This window comes from Nomascus leucogenys, chromosome 8 (genome assembly GCF_006542625.1).
Source record: "Nomascus leucogenys isolate Asia chromosome 8, Asia_NLE_v1, whole genome shotgun sequence".
Lineage (NCBI taxonomy): Eukaryota > Metazoa > Chordata > Mammalia > Primates > Hylobatidae > Nomascus > Nomascus leucogenys.
In genome coordinates this window covers 3,156,563-3,171,683 of record NC_044388.1, presented here as the reverse complement: position 1 = coordinate 3,171,683, position 15,121 = coordinate 3,156,563, and the positions used below count along the sequence as shown (strand labels likewise).

At 51.7% G+C, this 15,121-nt stretch overlaps 1 protein-coding gene and 1 non-coding gene across 4 annotated transcripts; both read right to left on the bottom strand.

Annotated features, from left to right (window-relative positions):
• Positions 1-2,898: 2,898 nt before the first annotated feature.
• Positions 2,899-2,997, bottom strand: LOC115836525. Its single transcript, XR_004031597.1, has one exon. It is a non-coding gene; the product is annotated as a small nucleolar RNA U13 (small nucleolar RNA).
• Positions 2,998-7,474: 4,477 nt separating this feature from the next.
• Positions 7,475-15,121, bottom strand: WNT10B (Wnt family member 10B). 3 transcript variants are annotated; one of them, XM_030816649.1, is made up of 7 exons: positions 14,975-15,121; positions 14,146-14,369; positions 13,607-13,755; positions 12,610-12,723; positions 12,243-12,505; positions 10,092-10,465; positions 7,475-8,682 (listed from the first exon to the last, which is right to left on the bottom strand). In XM_030816649.1, exons 4-7 carry the CDS (start codon positions 12,681-12,683, stop codon positions 8,224-8,226), a joined length of 1,170 nt encoding a protein of 389 aa, XP_030672509.1. In that variant the 5' UTR covers positions 12,684-12,723; positions 13,607-13,755; positions 14,146-14,369; positions 14,975-15,121; the 3' UTR covers positions 7,475-8,223. The 3 variants fall into 3 exon arrangements, with proteins under 3 accessions (XP_030672509.1, XP_030672507.1, XP_030672508.1); XM_030816647.1 differs by having other exon boundaries at positions 14,146-14,743; positions 14,987-15,121; XM_030816648.1 differs by having other exon boundaries at positions 14,146-14,714; positions 14,987-15,121.

Genomic DNA, 15,121 nt, shown 5'->3' with positions numbered 1-15,121 from the left:
TTTCTTAATCTGGGCTAGCTGCAATTCCCTGAGAGCCCTCACTGCACCATTGTTGTTGCTCACTATTCCTGAGACTAGATTACTGTGGGGTCTGAATCAAGAGATCCTTTCCCATAAGGAAGAGGAAGGAGAGTGATGAACTTAAGAGGCTAAAGGAAAACAGCTGGACTCTGAGCCAGTTAAGTTGGAACTTGAAAGACGGAGAGTGGAAGCCTAATATTCAGAAGTGTGATTTGAGGAAGTGTGCCTAGATGAGTAGGGATTTTAGAATCCCAAGGAAAGGTGAAGGACTTTGCACCCATATTTCCTGCTTCCTACCCACTCCTACTTCCCTCACACTCCGTTTTGCACCTGGTCTAGACATGCAGAACTGCCTTGAAACAAAAATAGCTGTGATAGAAGGGCATTAGTAATGCTAAGAACAGAAGGTTCCTTTTTTTTTTTTTTTTTTTTTTTTTTGAGACGGAGTCTCGCTCTGTTGCCCAGGCTGGAGTGCAATGGCACCATCTTGGCTCACTGCAACCTCTGCCTCCCGGGTTCAAGCGATTCTCCTGCCTCAGCCTCCAGAGTAGCTGGGATTACAGGCGTGAGCCACCGCGCCCGGCCAACAGAAGGTTCTCTAAGTGACCTCTCTCCACATTTACAGCAGTATAAGGGAACGAACACATGGCTCTTCCCTAAGGCTTGAGCCAAAATTGTTGCTCTTATGAATGTATTGCCTTGATTGGTTTTGTTTGTTTTCTTGCTTCCAAGAACTAAGCTGGGGCCAGGCCCTGTGTTCACACTTGTAATCCCAGCACTTTGGCAGGCTGAAGTGGGCAGATCACTTAAGGTCAGGAGTTTGAGACCATCCTGGCCAATATGGTGAAACCCTGTCTCTACCAGAAAATACAAAAATTAGCTGGGCATGGTGGCACACACCTGTAATCCCAGCTACTTGAACTGAGGCCAGAGAATCGCTTGAACCTGGGAGGTGGAGGTTGCAGTGAGCCAAGATCGTACCACTGCACTCCAGCCTGGGCGACAGAGCAAGACTCTGTCTCAAAGAAAAAAAAAAAAGCTGGTAGATGCCATATATGTCGATCTCCTTGTCCTCCTCAATCCCTGGTGTATGCACTTACCAGTCCCTTAACCCAGTTTGTTTTCTCTCTTATGTTAACCTGATAACATGACCCTAGAATGTCAAGCCAAGAGGACCTTAATTTAAGATGGTAAGGGATGAGATGGATGACAAGGAACCTGTTTATAACAAGGAATTATATCTGTCCCGGGCACTGCTATTAAGGGCTGCTGCCCTGCTAATCTCTGTGGGTTGTTTTTTGTTTTTGTGTGTTTGTTTGTTTGTTTGCTTGTTTGTTTTTGAGATGGAGTCTCGCCCTGTCACCCATGCTGGAGTGCAGTGGTGCAATCTCAGCTCACTGCAACCTCCGCCTCCCAGGTTCAAGCGATTCTCCTGCCTCAGCCTCCCGAGTAGCTGGGACTACAGGCGTGTGCCACCATGCCCGGCCAATTTTTTGTATTTTTAGTAGAGACAAGGTTTCACTGTGTTAGCCAGGATTGTCTCAATCTCGACGTCGTGATCCGCCCGCCTCAGCCTCCCAAAGTGCTGGGATTACAGGCGTGAGCCACATCTCTGTGTTTTTTTTAAGATATGGGGTCTCACTATGTTGCCCAGGCTGGAGTGCAGTGGCTATTCACAGGAGCAATCATAGCACACTTCAGTCTTGAATTCCTGGGTTCAAGTGATCCTCCTGTCTCAGCCTCCTGAATAGCTGGGATTATAGACATGTTGCCACTGTGCTGGGTAGTTCTGTCGGGTATGTTTTTGTTGGTGGTTTTGTTTGTTTGTTTTTTACTTTTTTTTTTTTCTGTTTTTGAAACTGGGTCTTGTCGGGGCGCGGTGGCTCAAGCCTGTAATCCTAGCACTTTGGGAGGCCGAGGTGGGCGGATCACGAGTCACGAGGTCAGGAGATCAAGACCATCCTGGCTAACACAGTGAAACCCCGTCTCTACTAAAAATACAAAAAATTAGGCAGGCGTGGTGGCAGGCGCCTGTAGTCCCAGCTACTCCAGAAGCTGAAGCAGGAGAATGGCGTGAACCCAGGAGGTGGAGCTTGCAGTGAGCCGAGATCACGCCACCGCACTCCAGCCGGGGCGATAGAGCGAGACTCCATCAAAAAAAAAAAAAAAAAAAAAAAAAAGAAAGAAAGAAAGAAAGAAAGAAAGAAAGAAAGAAAGAAAGAAAACAAAACAAAAAAACAAACTGGGTCTTGCTGTGTTGCTGAGGCTGGAGTGCAGTGGCGCAATCGGCTCACTGCAGCCTCAACCTCCTGGGCTCAAGTGATCCTTACCACCTCAGCCTCCCAAGTAGCTGGGACTATAGGTGCACGCCACCATGCCTGGCTAATTTTTTTTTTTTTTTTTGAGACAGTTTCGCTCTTGTTGCCCAGGCTGGAGTGCAATGGCACAATCTCAGCTCACTGCAACCTCTGCCTCCTGTGTTCAGGTGACTCTCCTGGTCTTAGCCTCCCAAGTAGCTGGGATTATAGGCATGTGCCACCACGCCTGGCTAATTTTTATATTTTTAGTAGAGACAGGGTTTCACTATGTTGGTCAGGCTGGTCTTGAACTCCTGACCTCAGGTGATCCACCTGCCTCGGCCTCCCAAAGTGCTGGGATTACAGGCGTGAGCCACCATGCCCAGTCACCCAGCTAATTTTTATGCTATTTGTAGAGACAGGGTTTTGCCATGTTGCCCAGGCCAAACTTGTGAGCTCAAGCAGTCCTCCCTTCTAGCCTCCCAAAGTGTTGGGATTACAGGCATGAGCCACCGCGCCTAGCCCAGCTCTGTGTTTTTAAGGGCAAAAGACACCTCCAGTATTTTGTTGTTGTTGTTCATGTCAAGTGGATAGTGTGCCAATGTAACAAGGTTTGAGGGTGGCACATCTCACATGTGTGTAAACACCCAGTCATTATGCTTATGAACTACAAAAGGATCTTTCTCCAGTATTATTACTCCTAGAGTGGGTTTTTTGATATTTCCATGTGATTACTCTTTCATTTCCTTCTCTAGAAATTCTAGTGACACTCCACCAGGTTATCCCACCACGCTGTCCACCAAAACTATGCTTTATAAAACCTCCCTAGTGCCCTTACCACGTGCACATGCCTTGTGGAACTCGGACAAGGAGGTGGAACCTGTTGATATTCCTGCCCAGTGCTTCAGATCTTCTCAAGGTCGTATCCCCAGTGCAATAGAAGGATGGAAATGGTGACAGTCTAATGTAGGAAGCAGCAGGTACCATGGTATGTTAGTCGGGACTGATTAATGGGACCAGAGAATCTCCCAGCGCTTCTGTCTTTCACCTGTCTGGAGTCTGAAGAAGAAAATGTCTGCTGCAGCATCAGAGTGGGCTGCCCATGGAGCAAACAGGAGCAGAGATAGGAGGAGTGCTGCCCAGCTGGCAATTAGCTGGCCACTGCCCCTCCCTAACTTCCCAGCCACTTGGTAAATGCCAGCAGGAGTAGAACTCATCTGGAGCTGAAGAGGGACAAGAGGCCCGCCTTACAGTTAATCAGCCTTTCTCCCTCCCTCTGGCTGCCATTGGAGCCTAGTAAAAGCTGAAATTGTAGCCACCAGCTCTGTGGGTTGCATACTCCAACCCTGTCACTGACCCCAGCACATGTGCTAGGAGCAGGGATAGGGAGTGGCGAAGGGGTGTGTTGGCCTTGCTGACAAAATCCATTTGGAATTTGTCAAGGTTGTGGTTTGGGGCTTAAGTTTGCCACAGAGTGTGTCTGATGAAAGTAGAGGGAATGCTAGAAAGGAAAGAGGGACCCAAAGTACAGAGGAATGAAACAGGAAAAAGCTGAAATAATCATGCTGTGACTCTGTTAGAGATTCTCCTTTCTCGTCCTGAGTGTGAGAAATTCTGATTATAAATATTCTTTATCATTATTCTCTTATATCCTATGCCCATTCTAAGTGCATCCCCTCTTCCTTCCACACACACTAGGTTCAGTAAGTGCCTGAAGTAAGGATGGGATTTCTCCTGTCTCCATCAAATTTCCAAACCCAGAATTCTCAGTGCTCAAGTGGAAATCCAGGACATAAAATTTGGCCATTAAGTTCTGCCCTAGAGCCCAGTGTCGTGACTGAAACCTGTAAATCCCAACACTCTGAGAGGCTGAGGCTGGAAGATCACTTGAGTCAAGGAGTTCAGGGCTGCAATGATCTTGCCACTGCACTCCAGCCTGAGTGACAGAGCAAGACACTGACTCTAAATTAAAAAAAAAAAAAAAAAAAGTACTGGCTGAACACAGTGGCTCACACCTGTAATCTCAATACTTTGGGAGACCAAGGCAAGAGGATTGCTTGGGTCCAAGAGCTTGAGACCAGCCTGGGCAGCATAGCCAGACTCTGTCTCTTAAAAATAAGACAAAAAACAAACAAACAAAACTGTCCTATGGCCAGGCACAGTGGCTCATGCCTGTAATCCTAGCACTTTAGGAGGCAGAGGAGGGCGGATAGCTTGAGTCCAGGAGTTCGAGACCAGCCTGGATGACATAGCGAAACCCCATCTCTACTAAAAATACAAAAATTATCCGGGCCTGGTGGTGCACACCTGTATTCCCAGCTACTCAGGAGGTTGAGGCAGGAGGATCGGTTGAGCCCAGGAGGTGGAGGTTGCAGTAAGCCGAGATCACGCTACTGCACTCCAGCCTGGGTGACAGAGAGAGACCCTAAGACCCTGTCTCAAAAAAAAAAAAAAAGTACTGCCCTAACCTAATACTCCTCAAAATGTCCTCGCTACCTTGGTACTACTCTCATTTCATCTGATCTTGAGGGTAGCAGAAGTGTCTATTGTCTAGAAAAATGGAGAGAACTATTTCTACATTCTCTGGCCAAAGAAATAACCTGTTAGAGTCAGCATCTGGCAGCTGCATAAGTGTGCAGTCATTTGTGAAGTTCTAAATGTGTGATGCACCTTCCTTTTCTGCATTGAATCTTAGAAAGATAACAGTTTAGGCTGGGCTTGGTGGCTGACGCCCATAATCCCAGCACTTTGGGAGGCCAAGGCAGATGGATCACCTGAGGTTAGGAGTTCAAGAGCAGCCTGGCCAACATGGCAAAACCCTATCTCTACTAAAAAATACAAAAATTAGCTGGGTGTGGTGGCCAGCACCTGTAATCCCAGCTACTTGGGAGGCTGAGGCAGGAATCGCTTGAACCTGGGAGGCAGAAGTTGCAGTGAGCCAAGATTGAGCCATTGCACTCAGCCTGGAAGACAGAGCAAGACACTGTATAAAAAAAAAAAAAGAAAGAAAAGAAGAAAGAAGAAAGAAAGAAAGAAAGAAAGAAAAAGAAAAGAAAGAAAGAGAAAGGAAATAAAGGAAAGAAAGGAAGAAAACAGTTTATGTATGTATGTATTTATTTATTTATTGAGACGGAGTCTCGCTCTGTCACCCAGGCTAGAGTGCAGTGGCACGACCTTGGCTCACTACAAGCTCCACCTGCCGGGTTCACGCCATTCTCCTGCCTCAGCCTCCAGAGTAGCTGGGACCGCAGGCGCCCGCCACCATGCCCGGCTATTTTTTTTTTTTGTATTTTTAGTAGAGACGGGGTTTCACCGTGTTAACCAGGATGGTCTTGATCTCCTGACCTCGTGATCTGCCCATCTCGGCCTCCCAAAGTGCTGGGATTACAAGCATGAGCCACCGCGCCCAGCCCAGTAACAGTTTATTTTCAGATGTTGGGCTAGGGCCAGGCACAGTGGCTCATGCCTGTAATCCTAGAACTTTGGGAGACTGAGGCGGGTGGATCACCTGAGGTTAGGAGTTTGAGACCAGCCTGGCCAACATGGTGAAACCCCATCTCTACTAAAAATACAAAAATTAGCCAGGCACGGTGGCACGCACCTGTAGTCCCAGCTACTTGGGAGGCTGAGGCAGAAGAATTGCTTGAATCAGAGAGGTGGAGGTTGCAGTGAGCCAAGATCACACCATTGCACTCCAGCCTGGGCAACAAGAGTGAAACTCCACCTCAAAAATAAATAAATAAATAAAAATCTTGTTCTGTTTAGTTGATGTTATCTCTTACAAGATAAAGGAATTATTTTACTAAGATGACATACAAAAGAGCTCTAAATGAGGAAAGTCATGGGAAGCTGAGACAGGCAGATCGCTTAAGGTCAGGAGTTCAAGACCAGCCTGGGCAACATGGTGAAACCCTATTAATACAAAAAAATACACACACACACAAAAATTAGCCAGGTGTGGTGGCATGTGTCTGTAGTCCCAGCTACTCTTGGGCCCAGACTTGAGCCCAAGAAGTGGAGTTTGCAGTGAGCCAAGATCACGTCACTGCACTCCAGCCAAGGCAACAGAGCGAAATCCTGTTTCAAAAAAATAATAATAGGCCGGGCACAGTGGCTCACACCTGTAATCCCAGCACTTTGGGAGACCAAGGCGTGTGGATCACTTGAGGCAAGGAGTTCGAGACCAGCCTGGTCAACCAACATGGCGAAAACCCATCTCTACTAAAAATGCAAAACGTAGCCAGGCGTGGTAATGCATACCTGTAATCCCAGCTACTCGGGAGACTAAGGCACAAGGATTGCTTGAACCCAGGAGGAGGAGGTTGCAGTGAGCCAAGATCTCACCATTGCCCTCCAGCCTGGGTGACAAAGTGAGACCCTGTCTCAATCAAATAAATAAGGACAAAAAACATGCAAATAATTCCATGAGAGAACATGCTGGTTTTGCTGGTTTTCAGAGAGAAAAACTCCCATTTCAAGCATATGAATCTCTTTTATATGTTTCCCATCAGTCTTGCATCTACATCCCACGTTCACTCCTTTGGAATCAGAGAAAAAAGTACCTGTTCTTTTGGGTCCAAGTTCAGTGTTGAGATACATTTAGGACTGAAAAACTCCAGAACAAAGGCAACCTCATCTAGAACGAGGGTCAACAAACTGCAGCTAGGGGACCAAATTTGGTCTTGCAGCCCATTTCTGTGAATGAAGTTTTACTGGACACTGCCATGCTCATTCATTTATGTGTGGTCTGTGGCTGCTGTTGATCTATAACAGCAGAGTTGAGTAATTGCGGCAGAGTTGAATAGTTGGGACAAAGACCACAAGCGTAATGTATTTACTATCTAGCCCTTTATAGAAAAAAAAAAAAATTGCCAGCCCTTGTTCTAAGGCAGTGATCAAGGTGAAATCTGGAGTTGAGGCACATAGTCAATAGGGCCTACATCTGGAACTCTAGCCCTTCCCACATAGTCCTTCCTGGTTTTACAAAGGAAAAGTTGCCAACAAAGTCACTGAGATTCATTTCAAATCCTTCGCGGAACTCAGCAGGATATACATAAAGTCACTGAGTGTAGGACGGTAGGAGAATTCACCTAGAAAAGAAGCTATGGACTGGGATCCCAAGTGTGGGTACATACATCACCATCTGCATCCACCAGTCCAGTAACTTAATTTATTTTAGTTTCAAACAGGAACCAAGAAAAAGTCTCAGTAGATAAATTATCCATTCCCACCCTTCCTGCTGAAGAAGGAAAAAGAGGCTCCAAGAGTCATGGGAAAACCCCTTCCTTTGGAGGGTCCCCATTAACATCTGAATGGAAGGAGACAACTTCCCTAAGGGCCTGGACAGACAACTCTCTGAGGATTCAGGGGCGAGTACCCCTCAGCACTCTGTCCCTTTCCCAAGAAGAACCTCTCTACCACTGTCCCCCATTATCCCACAAGAGGGAGCCCAGGCTGCAGGAGAGGAGTTTGGGGATAGTACATAGGAGTGGATGATCGCTTTCTAGATACAGATCTTACGGCTCCAAACAGTGCCTGGGGTTATCCCTCAAGGGAGAGGAGTGGTGAAACTATAGGGACTCCCCAGCCAAAAGGAGTATGAATCAGGGTTAAAGGGGCTCTGGAGTTGAGAAGTGGGAGGAGCAATACAGTACACTTCATCTTAGTCCATTCAGTCTAAGGAGCAGAAGAGGGGTGGCAGCTTCCCCTCAAGACCCTCCAATTGTTGGGGAGAAGGCTACACATCCCAGAGTCCACCTGACCCCCACTACCCCTAAAGCTGTTTCCAGGTAGATACTTTAAGCTTCCAGGGACCAAGAGTGACCTTGGAAGGAAATCAGAGCAAAGGGCTGAAAAGGCGCCCCTCTCACAGTCCTCTTCCCCAGCCCCAAGGTGAGGCTGACCCTCACTTACACACATTCACCCACTCTGTAACCTTGCACTCATCACACAGCACATAGCAGCACCAGTGGAAGCGGCAATGGCAGCGCTCAACCCGTGTCTGCCGGAGCACGTTGTGCCCACGGCCACAGCACAAGCTGCCACAGCCATCCAACAGGCGGCTGGTCTTGTTGCAGGCCCGGCCCCTTGTCCCTGGGGAGCCCATAGTGGGGTCTCGCTCACAGAAGTCAGGAGACCTCTCAAAGTAGACCAGCTCTCCTGAGAGGCGACGGGGACGCAGACGGGGCTGGAAGGCTCCAGAATTGCGGTTGTGTGTATCAATGAAGATGGCCCGGCCCAGCCGCTCCCTCAACGCTGCCCCCACTGCCCGGAACTCTGGGGCCGCCCTCCAGCATGTCTTGAACTGGCAGCTGCCTGACGTGCCATGACACTTGCATTTCCGCTTCAGGTTTTCAGTTACCACCTAGAGCATCAGAGGGAGAAGAGGTGAAGCGGAGGGCAGCAAATGGACAGAACACAGTGACACAGGAGAGGAAAGGGAACAGAGAACACAGGGAGGGACAAATGGAGGCAAGAATAACATGGCATATCAGAACAGAAAGGACACTGCAGTTAGCTAATAGCCAACTTCCTCGTTTTATGATGGCAGAATTGAAGACAGAGCAGTGTGATTTGTCCATCTTCCATCAACAGCTGGTAATAGAGCCAAGACTCAACTCTAGTTGTCCTGACTCCCAATCCAGTGCTCTTTCCAATGTAAGCACTTATAAAATTGGGAATCTGGCCCACAGCACGCCTAAATTCTGTAGGGAAGGTAGCTGTAATAAGAGCTACTATGCGGTCAGCCAACGATGAGGCACTATGCTGGGTATACTATTTGCTAGCTCAGTCTGTTTTTTTTGTTTGTTTGTTTATTTGTTTGTTTTTGTTTTTTGAGACGGAGCCTTGCTCTTGTCGCCCAGGCTGGCACCATCTTGGCTCACTGCAACCTCCGCCTCCCAGGTTCAAGTGCTTCTCCTGCCTCAGCCTCCTGAGTAGCTGGGATTACAGGCGCATGCCACCACGCCAGGCTAATTTTTGTCCTTTTTTTTTTTTTTTTTTTTTTTTTTGAGAGGGAGTCTTGCTCTGTCACCCAGGCTGGAGTGCAGTGGCACGATCTAGGCTCACTGCAACCTCTGCCTCCCGGGTTCAAGTGATTCTCCTGCCTCAGTCTCCCCAGTAGCTGGGACTACAGGCACATGCCACCATGGCCGGCTAATTTTTTGTATTTTTAATAGAGATGGGGTTTCCCATGTTAGCCAGGATGGTCTCGATTTCCTAACCTCTTGATCCACCCACCTTGGCCTCCCAAAGTGCTGAGATTACAGGTGTGAGCCACTGCACCCGGCCTAATTTTTGTACTTTTAATAGAGATGGGGTTTCTCCACCTTGGCCAGGGTGGTCTTGAACTCTTGACCTCAGGTGATCTGCCTGCCTCAGCCTCCCAAAGTGCTGGGATTACAGGCATGAGCCACCGCACCCGGCCCAATCTGTTTTTATATATATAATTTTTTAAAATATAGAGATGGGGGTCTCACAACATTGCTCAGGCTGTTCTTGAACTCCTGGCCTCAAGCAGTCCTCCCCCCTCAGCCTCCAAAAGTGCTGAAATTATAGGCGTGAGCCACCACACTGGCCTGCTAGCTCAGTCTTAATAACATTGTAAGATAAGTATCATTAGGTTCTTGACAGATACAAAACTGAGGCTGGGTGACTTGCTGATGGTGAGTGTCAGTCACTCATCACACTTTATCCTATCATTTCCCTGTGCCTCTCAAACTCTAACCAGGCCTCAAAAGCTGGGGAGACCCAGGACAAGATGTACACACATACCTGACGCCCCACCCTGTTGTTGTGGATTCGCATTCGTGCCTGGATGTCCCGGGGAGCTTCCCTGGAATCCAAGAAATCCCGAGAGAACTTCTCTCCAAAGTCCATGTCATGGTTACAGCCACCCCATTCCCATGTGTCCTGGGGGCCAGGGCTGGGGCTTGAGCCAGGGCCAGGGCTGGGCAGAGAGTGGGGGAAACTCTTGCCTCGGGACAGTGCCTGCAGCTGCAGCAGTTTGGCCCTCAGCCGATCCTGCTCACCACTGCCCTTCCAGCCACAGCCACAGCTCACCAGCTTGCCCAGGCTGCAGGCTGTGGCTACTGCGTGCATGACCCCAGCAGCCAGCATGGAGAAGGAAAAAGCACTTTCTCGGAAACCTGGGGATGAGAAGGGTGTGATGGCGGAGGTAAGGTTGACAGGCAGCTGAGAGTGTGGCGGCAGAAAGAAATAAACAGCCCCCCTCCAACTCCAGAAATTCCTGACTGAATCCTGACCCTGCCATTCACCAGCTGAGTGATTTGGAGGAAAGTCATGGGACAAGGAAGGGTACAGAAAGCACAGAGCCTCAGATTCTTCATTTCTAAAGGGAGGCGGGAGATGATGGGTCAAGATGATCTCTGAGGCCCATTCTCATTCTGTAAGTCTGTGATTTTCAGGTGTAGATGAAAGAGCTAGCCCAGAGGGAGAGACCCCTGGAGTCGGGAGATGACTAAGAGGGAGTCCCTGAGATCTTTGAAGATGTGTACAACTGAGTTCTACATCTGAAAGCCTTAGAAATTCCCCCAACCCTGCAGGGAGCTTGGGTGGGTGAGATGGGAGCAGAGCCTTTTTGGTTCTGTTTTTTTGTTTTTGTTTTTGTTTTTTTAAATTCACTTCAGGGTTAATCAGTCTTTTAACAAACCTACCTTCCACCATCCTAGCACCCCCAAAGCACTGGAACTATGGAGCTGCCCTTCCGCTTCCCAGGATGTAGTTTTATATTTGCCCTTCAAGACTGCCCTTTTTATGTTTATCCTAACCTGCTATTACCCTATAAAACACTGAGAGGAGGAGAGAGGTGGGGGAGTGATTTTCCCTAAGGCCCTCTTAAAGGGTTGGCTTCTTTGTTATGTTTTGGGGGTCACAGAAGCTCAGGATGCCAAGCCTTTCCCAGACTTAAATAAACATGCTCACCATTTGGGTGTCGAAGACTTCCCCTACACCAGGCCCTGTGGGGAAGGAGGGGGACCCTCACTTCATTTTAGGCAGGGGCTCTCCGGAGCCCTGAGAAGATGAGAGACAGCACCCCCTGAGAGACCAGGCCTCTCCTACCCCAGGATCCAGGGCTCCTGGGCCAGCCTTCTGATCCCCCCAACTCCAACCCTCCAGGGGTGAAGCTGTTTGCACAAGTCTTGGGAATTCCCCTGCAGATGGCAGCTGCCTATTAACCCCATAGTCCCCAGAGCACTGCCCCCATCTCTGGGCTGAGCCCCCATGGGTCTTTACACCTCAGGGAGTGAACTCCAGCAGGGAACGGGGAGAGGCAGCCATGCCTCCCAGACCAGGCCAGCAGTGACCTGTTCTCTGCCTCTCCAGCCGTTCTTCACCTGCTCAGGTGAGCAACACCTGGAGCCCCCACAGCACAGAGGAGGGGTCTGGCTCCCCAGCTTCAAAGTCATCAGGGTCTTTGTTCCCAGCTTTGGCTCCTGGGAACCCCAGCAATTAGGGGAGCAGATTTAACCCTTAAACGGTTGGGGGCGTCACCCCACCCCCGCTGAGACACTGGGGACACCAGCCTGGGCTTGTCCAGCCAAGATGGGGGGAGAGAAAATGGGGGAGGGAATGGGGGACGTTTGAAGCTTCCAGGACTGGGGGCATCTCTTGTTCACAGGTGCAACCCAGATTAAGCTGAGCGGAGGCAGGAAAGGGGGGCCCTAGGGTAGGAGAGTAGGGACCCAGCTGCCTCGCCGGCAGCACGCAGGTGGAAGTTAGGAGCGCAGGGGCCCAGACGAGTGGCCAGACCTGGCTCAAAGCGGCTCCGGGGGCGGGGGCGGGGAATTCCAGGAGAGGCCCCTCCCGGAGCCGCGAAACCATCCCTTCCCGCCTCCGCGCGCCTCGCCCTGCCCCCCGCCCCCTAGCCTCGGCGGCAGCGCCGACCCGCCCAGCCAGGCTCACCGCGCCTGAGGATGGCGCTGTGGTGCGGCAGGCGGCCACCGCCCTCGAGCGCGGAGCAGTTCCAGCGCTGGTCGCGCAGCTGGTGCTGACACTCGTGGACCGCGATGTGCAGACCCTGAAGCGCGGACGCCGTCACGTCGGGGTTGCGCAGGCACAGGCCTAGCTGCCGCTTGCTCAGGCCGGACAGCGTCAAGCACACGGTGTTGGCCGTCAGCGGCGGCTCGCCAGGCAACTTCAGGCCCAGAATCTCATTGCTTAGAGCCCTGGGAACCAAGAAGGCGTCTGGGGTCTGCGGCCCAGACCCCTCCAACTCTCCCCACCCCGGGTCGGTGCTTCTATGGCCTGGGAGACAAGGGAAACTGCTCACCGACTGCACAACACCAGGAACAGGAGACCCGCGAGGCCCGAGGGCGGAGGCCGCGGCCGGGGCTCCTCCAGCATGTCGAAGCCCGGAGGCTCCGGTGGGCAGATCGATCAGGACCTGCGGGACAGGGAGACTTGATGCGGGTTCAGGAATAGGGCGGCTCGCCTGGGGAACCAAGTGATGCCCTTCTTCGGGCTCCTAACCCACAGGTGCCACCCTACTGACCCTTCTCATTCCTTCTCAAACAAAGCAAGAAGAATCACCCCTTGATTCCCAGAGTCCCTGAGGCTTGGAGGTCTTAAGAAGAATAGTCAAGGCGTTGTCCCAGCTCAGGACTCAAGCGAGCACCCCTGGAACCCTGCCCAATCAGACACAACGCCTGGCACACAGACACACACTCACTTGCAAACTCAGACACACAGACTCACAAACACTTGCTCCACAACCTCGCCTACTGCTCCCTTTTCCAGGGCCCCACAACTAGCTTCCCCGCCCTCACAGGGCTAGGGAGAGGGATAGGGAGGAGGTTCCCCACCACCTAAGGGGGTTTGTCACCTCCAGGTGTCATCAACGGCAAGTAGGCTCCATGAGAAAGGTCTAAGAATGAGTTCCCCACCCACACTGCCCCCTCCCTGAGCAGCAAGGAAAGAGGAGAGGCTCCAGGTGCAGGGAAGATGGGGAGGAGAGCCTGGCTCCCTCCTAAAAGGGACCGTAGCACAGACTGAGTCCTCTTCCCTATCCCCCACCTTGCCTAACTACAAGCTCCCCTCCTCCATAGTCGCCCGTCTGGTCCTCACCCCTTGGCTCTCACATTCATCGCTTTCTAAATCTGGGGGCACTCCTTTATTCTCTGTGTCTTTATCTCTAGCAATATCTCTGGCTCTCTATGCGTCTCTGTGCTTCTGTGGGTGGATGCGTGTCTGTCTGTCTGACTACACACGTGCCTGTCTCTTCCCCGTGTGCACGTCCCTGCCCTCCCTGCTTTCCCAGGTCTAATTACCTCCAGTGGTTTGGGTGCGGGGTCCGAGACGGGCACGGTTGGGTTGCCTGGGCTTCACTAGTGCTGCTTAAACCGTGGGGAGACTGCGTTGGGTTCTGTCCCCTTGTCAGAGCCGCATTCTTCCAGGGCCGGGCCACTCCTCTTCACCGCTTCCCCAGCGCCGCCGCGGCCGCCGGGAGGAAGGGAGGGAGGAAGGGAGGGAGTGATCGAGAGAGCTAGTAAGCCGGCAAGCAAAGGACTGGGGGCTCTGGCTTTGCTCTCACCGAGCTCATGGTGGCTCTGCCGGGCTGACGGAGCTGCAGCCCCTCCCTGAGCCTGGGGCTTCCCCACCCTACCCTCCACTCCCAGCCTTGACCAGGCAAATGCAGCCTCCCCCTCCTCCCAGCGCGCGCGCGCGCGCGCGCACACACAGACACACACACACACACACACACACACACACACACCTCTCTCTCTCTCTCTCTCACACACCCTCTCCCCCGACGCCTGGGTTCAGGCTTGGCCCCACTGAAGAAGGAGGTGGCCAGAGTTCCTCTCACCTGATCTGGAGTCTCCAAGGCTGCAGGGAGGGTGTAGTAACCTTCCTAGGGAGCCAGAACGGGGCCCAAGTGGCCACATCTTTCATCACTTTTCTTTGCGTCAGTTTCTCCACCAAGATCAGGGTGGCTGGAAGGTGCCTTTGACAAGACGAGGATGGAGCCGGACAGTCTTTGGGCTTCTCGGTGTAGGACAGTCACATGTGGCACCCACAGTCTGAGCGCACCTGGGGTACTCAGAGCGGGCAGGAGAAGCACACGTCTGGGCAGCTTGGTTCCCACCCACCTCCAAGCCCTGCGCCTGCCCCTTTGGAGGGGTCAGCTTTGGCCTCAGAGTTTGGCCCTAGCCGAGGTTCAGGTAGCACCAAAGATCGTCAGCCTGCCCCGATGCTTCCTTGCCTGGCAGGGATGCTTGCCAACAGAGGTATCCTACCCTTCTCGGGATTCCCCGGTCTGCACTTTGGGTGGCCTGGACTCCTGCTCCAAGCTGTAGACTTGCTTCTTATGGGATGAGGAGGGCCTTGGGATCCAAAATTGAGCCAAGCCCAAGGGCAGCCGGGAAAGAGCCTGGTCTTGAGGTGCACAGGCAAAGGCAAACCGCCTTAGGGAGATCCAGTGGCAGCGAAGGGGTTAGGCACCACCGTGCTCCCGCCTGACTCACCCTCGAAGCTCTAACCACTGCGGGCTATTTTTGCCAGAGAGGGGCCCCAGGCTTTCCAGCCGCCCCCCGCCCCTGCCAGACCGCAGCCCAAGGCACGGCTGGCCCCACGCGCCCCAGGCACATTGACTCAGACTGCCCCCAAGCAAGCAGAGGCACAGGGATGATACCCACAACCACAGTCACCTCTTCCTTGGTGGTGGCGTTGCAGCTCTGCTGGGCAGCCAGCCTCCAGTCTGTGCTGCTGGAGGTCTTGCCCGTGCTGCGGGGTCACTGTTGGATAGCGGGCACAGCAGTCAGACAGGAGATCGAGCGAACTTA

What these genes read in the sequence shown, in the direction of transcription:
- WNT10B (XM_030816649.1), bottom strand. Translation starts at nt 12,683, where the DNA reads ATGCTGGAGGAGCCCCGGCCGCGGCCTCCGCCCTCGGGCCTCGCGGGT. An exon ending in TTCCTGGTGTTGTGCAGTCG is followed by an intron (nt 12,506 to 12,609) that starts GTGAGCAGTTTC and finishes CTTGGTTCCCAG; the next exon opens with GGCTCTAAGCAATGAGATTC. An exon ending in ACAACAGGGTGGGGCGTCAG is followed by an intron (nt 8,683 to 10,091) that starts GTATGTGTGTAC and finishes CTGATGCTCTAG; the next exon opens with GTGGTAACTGAAAACCTGAA.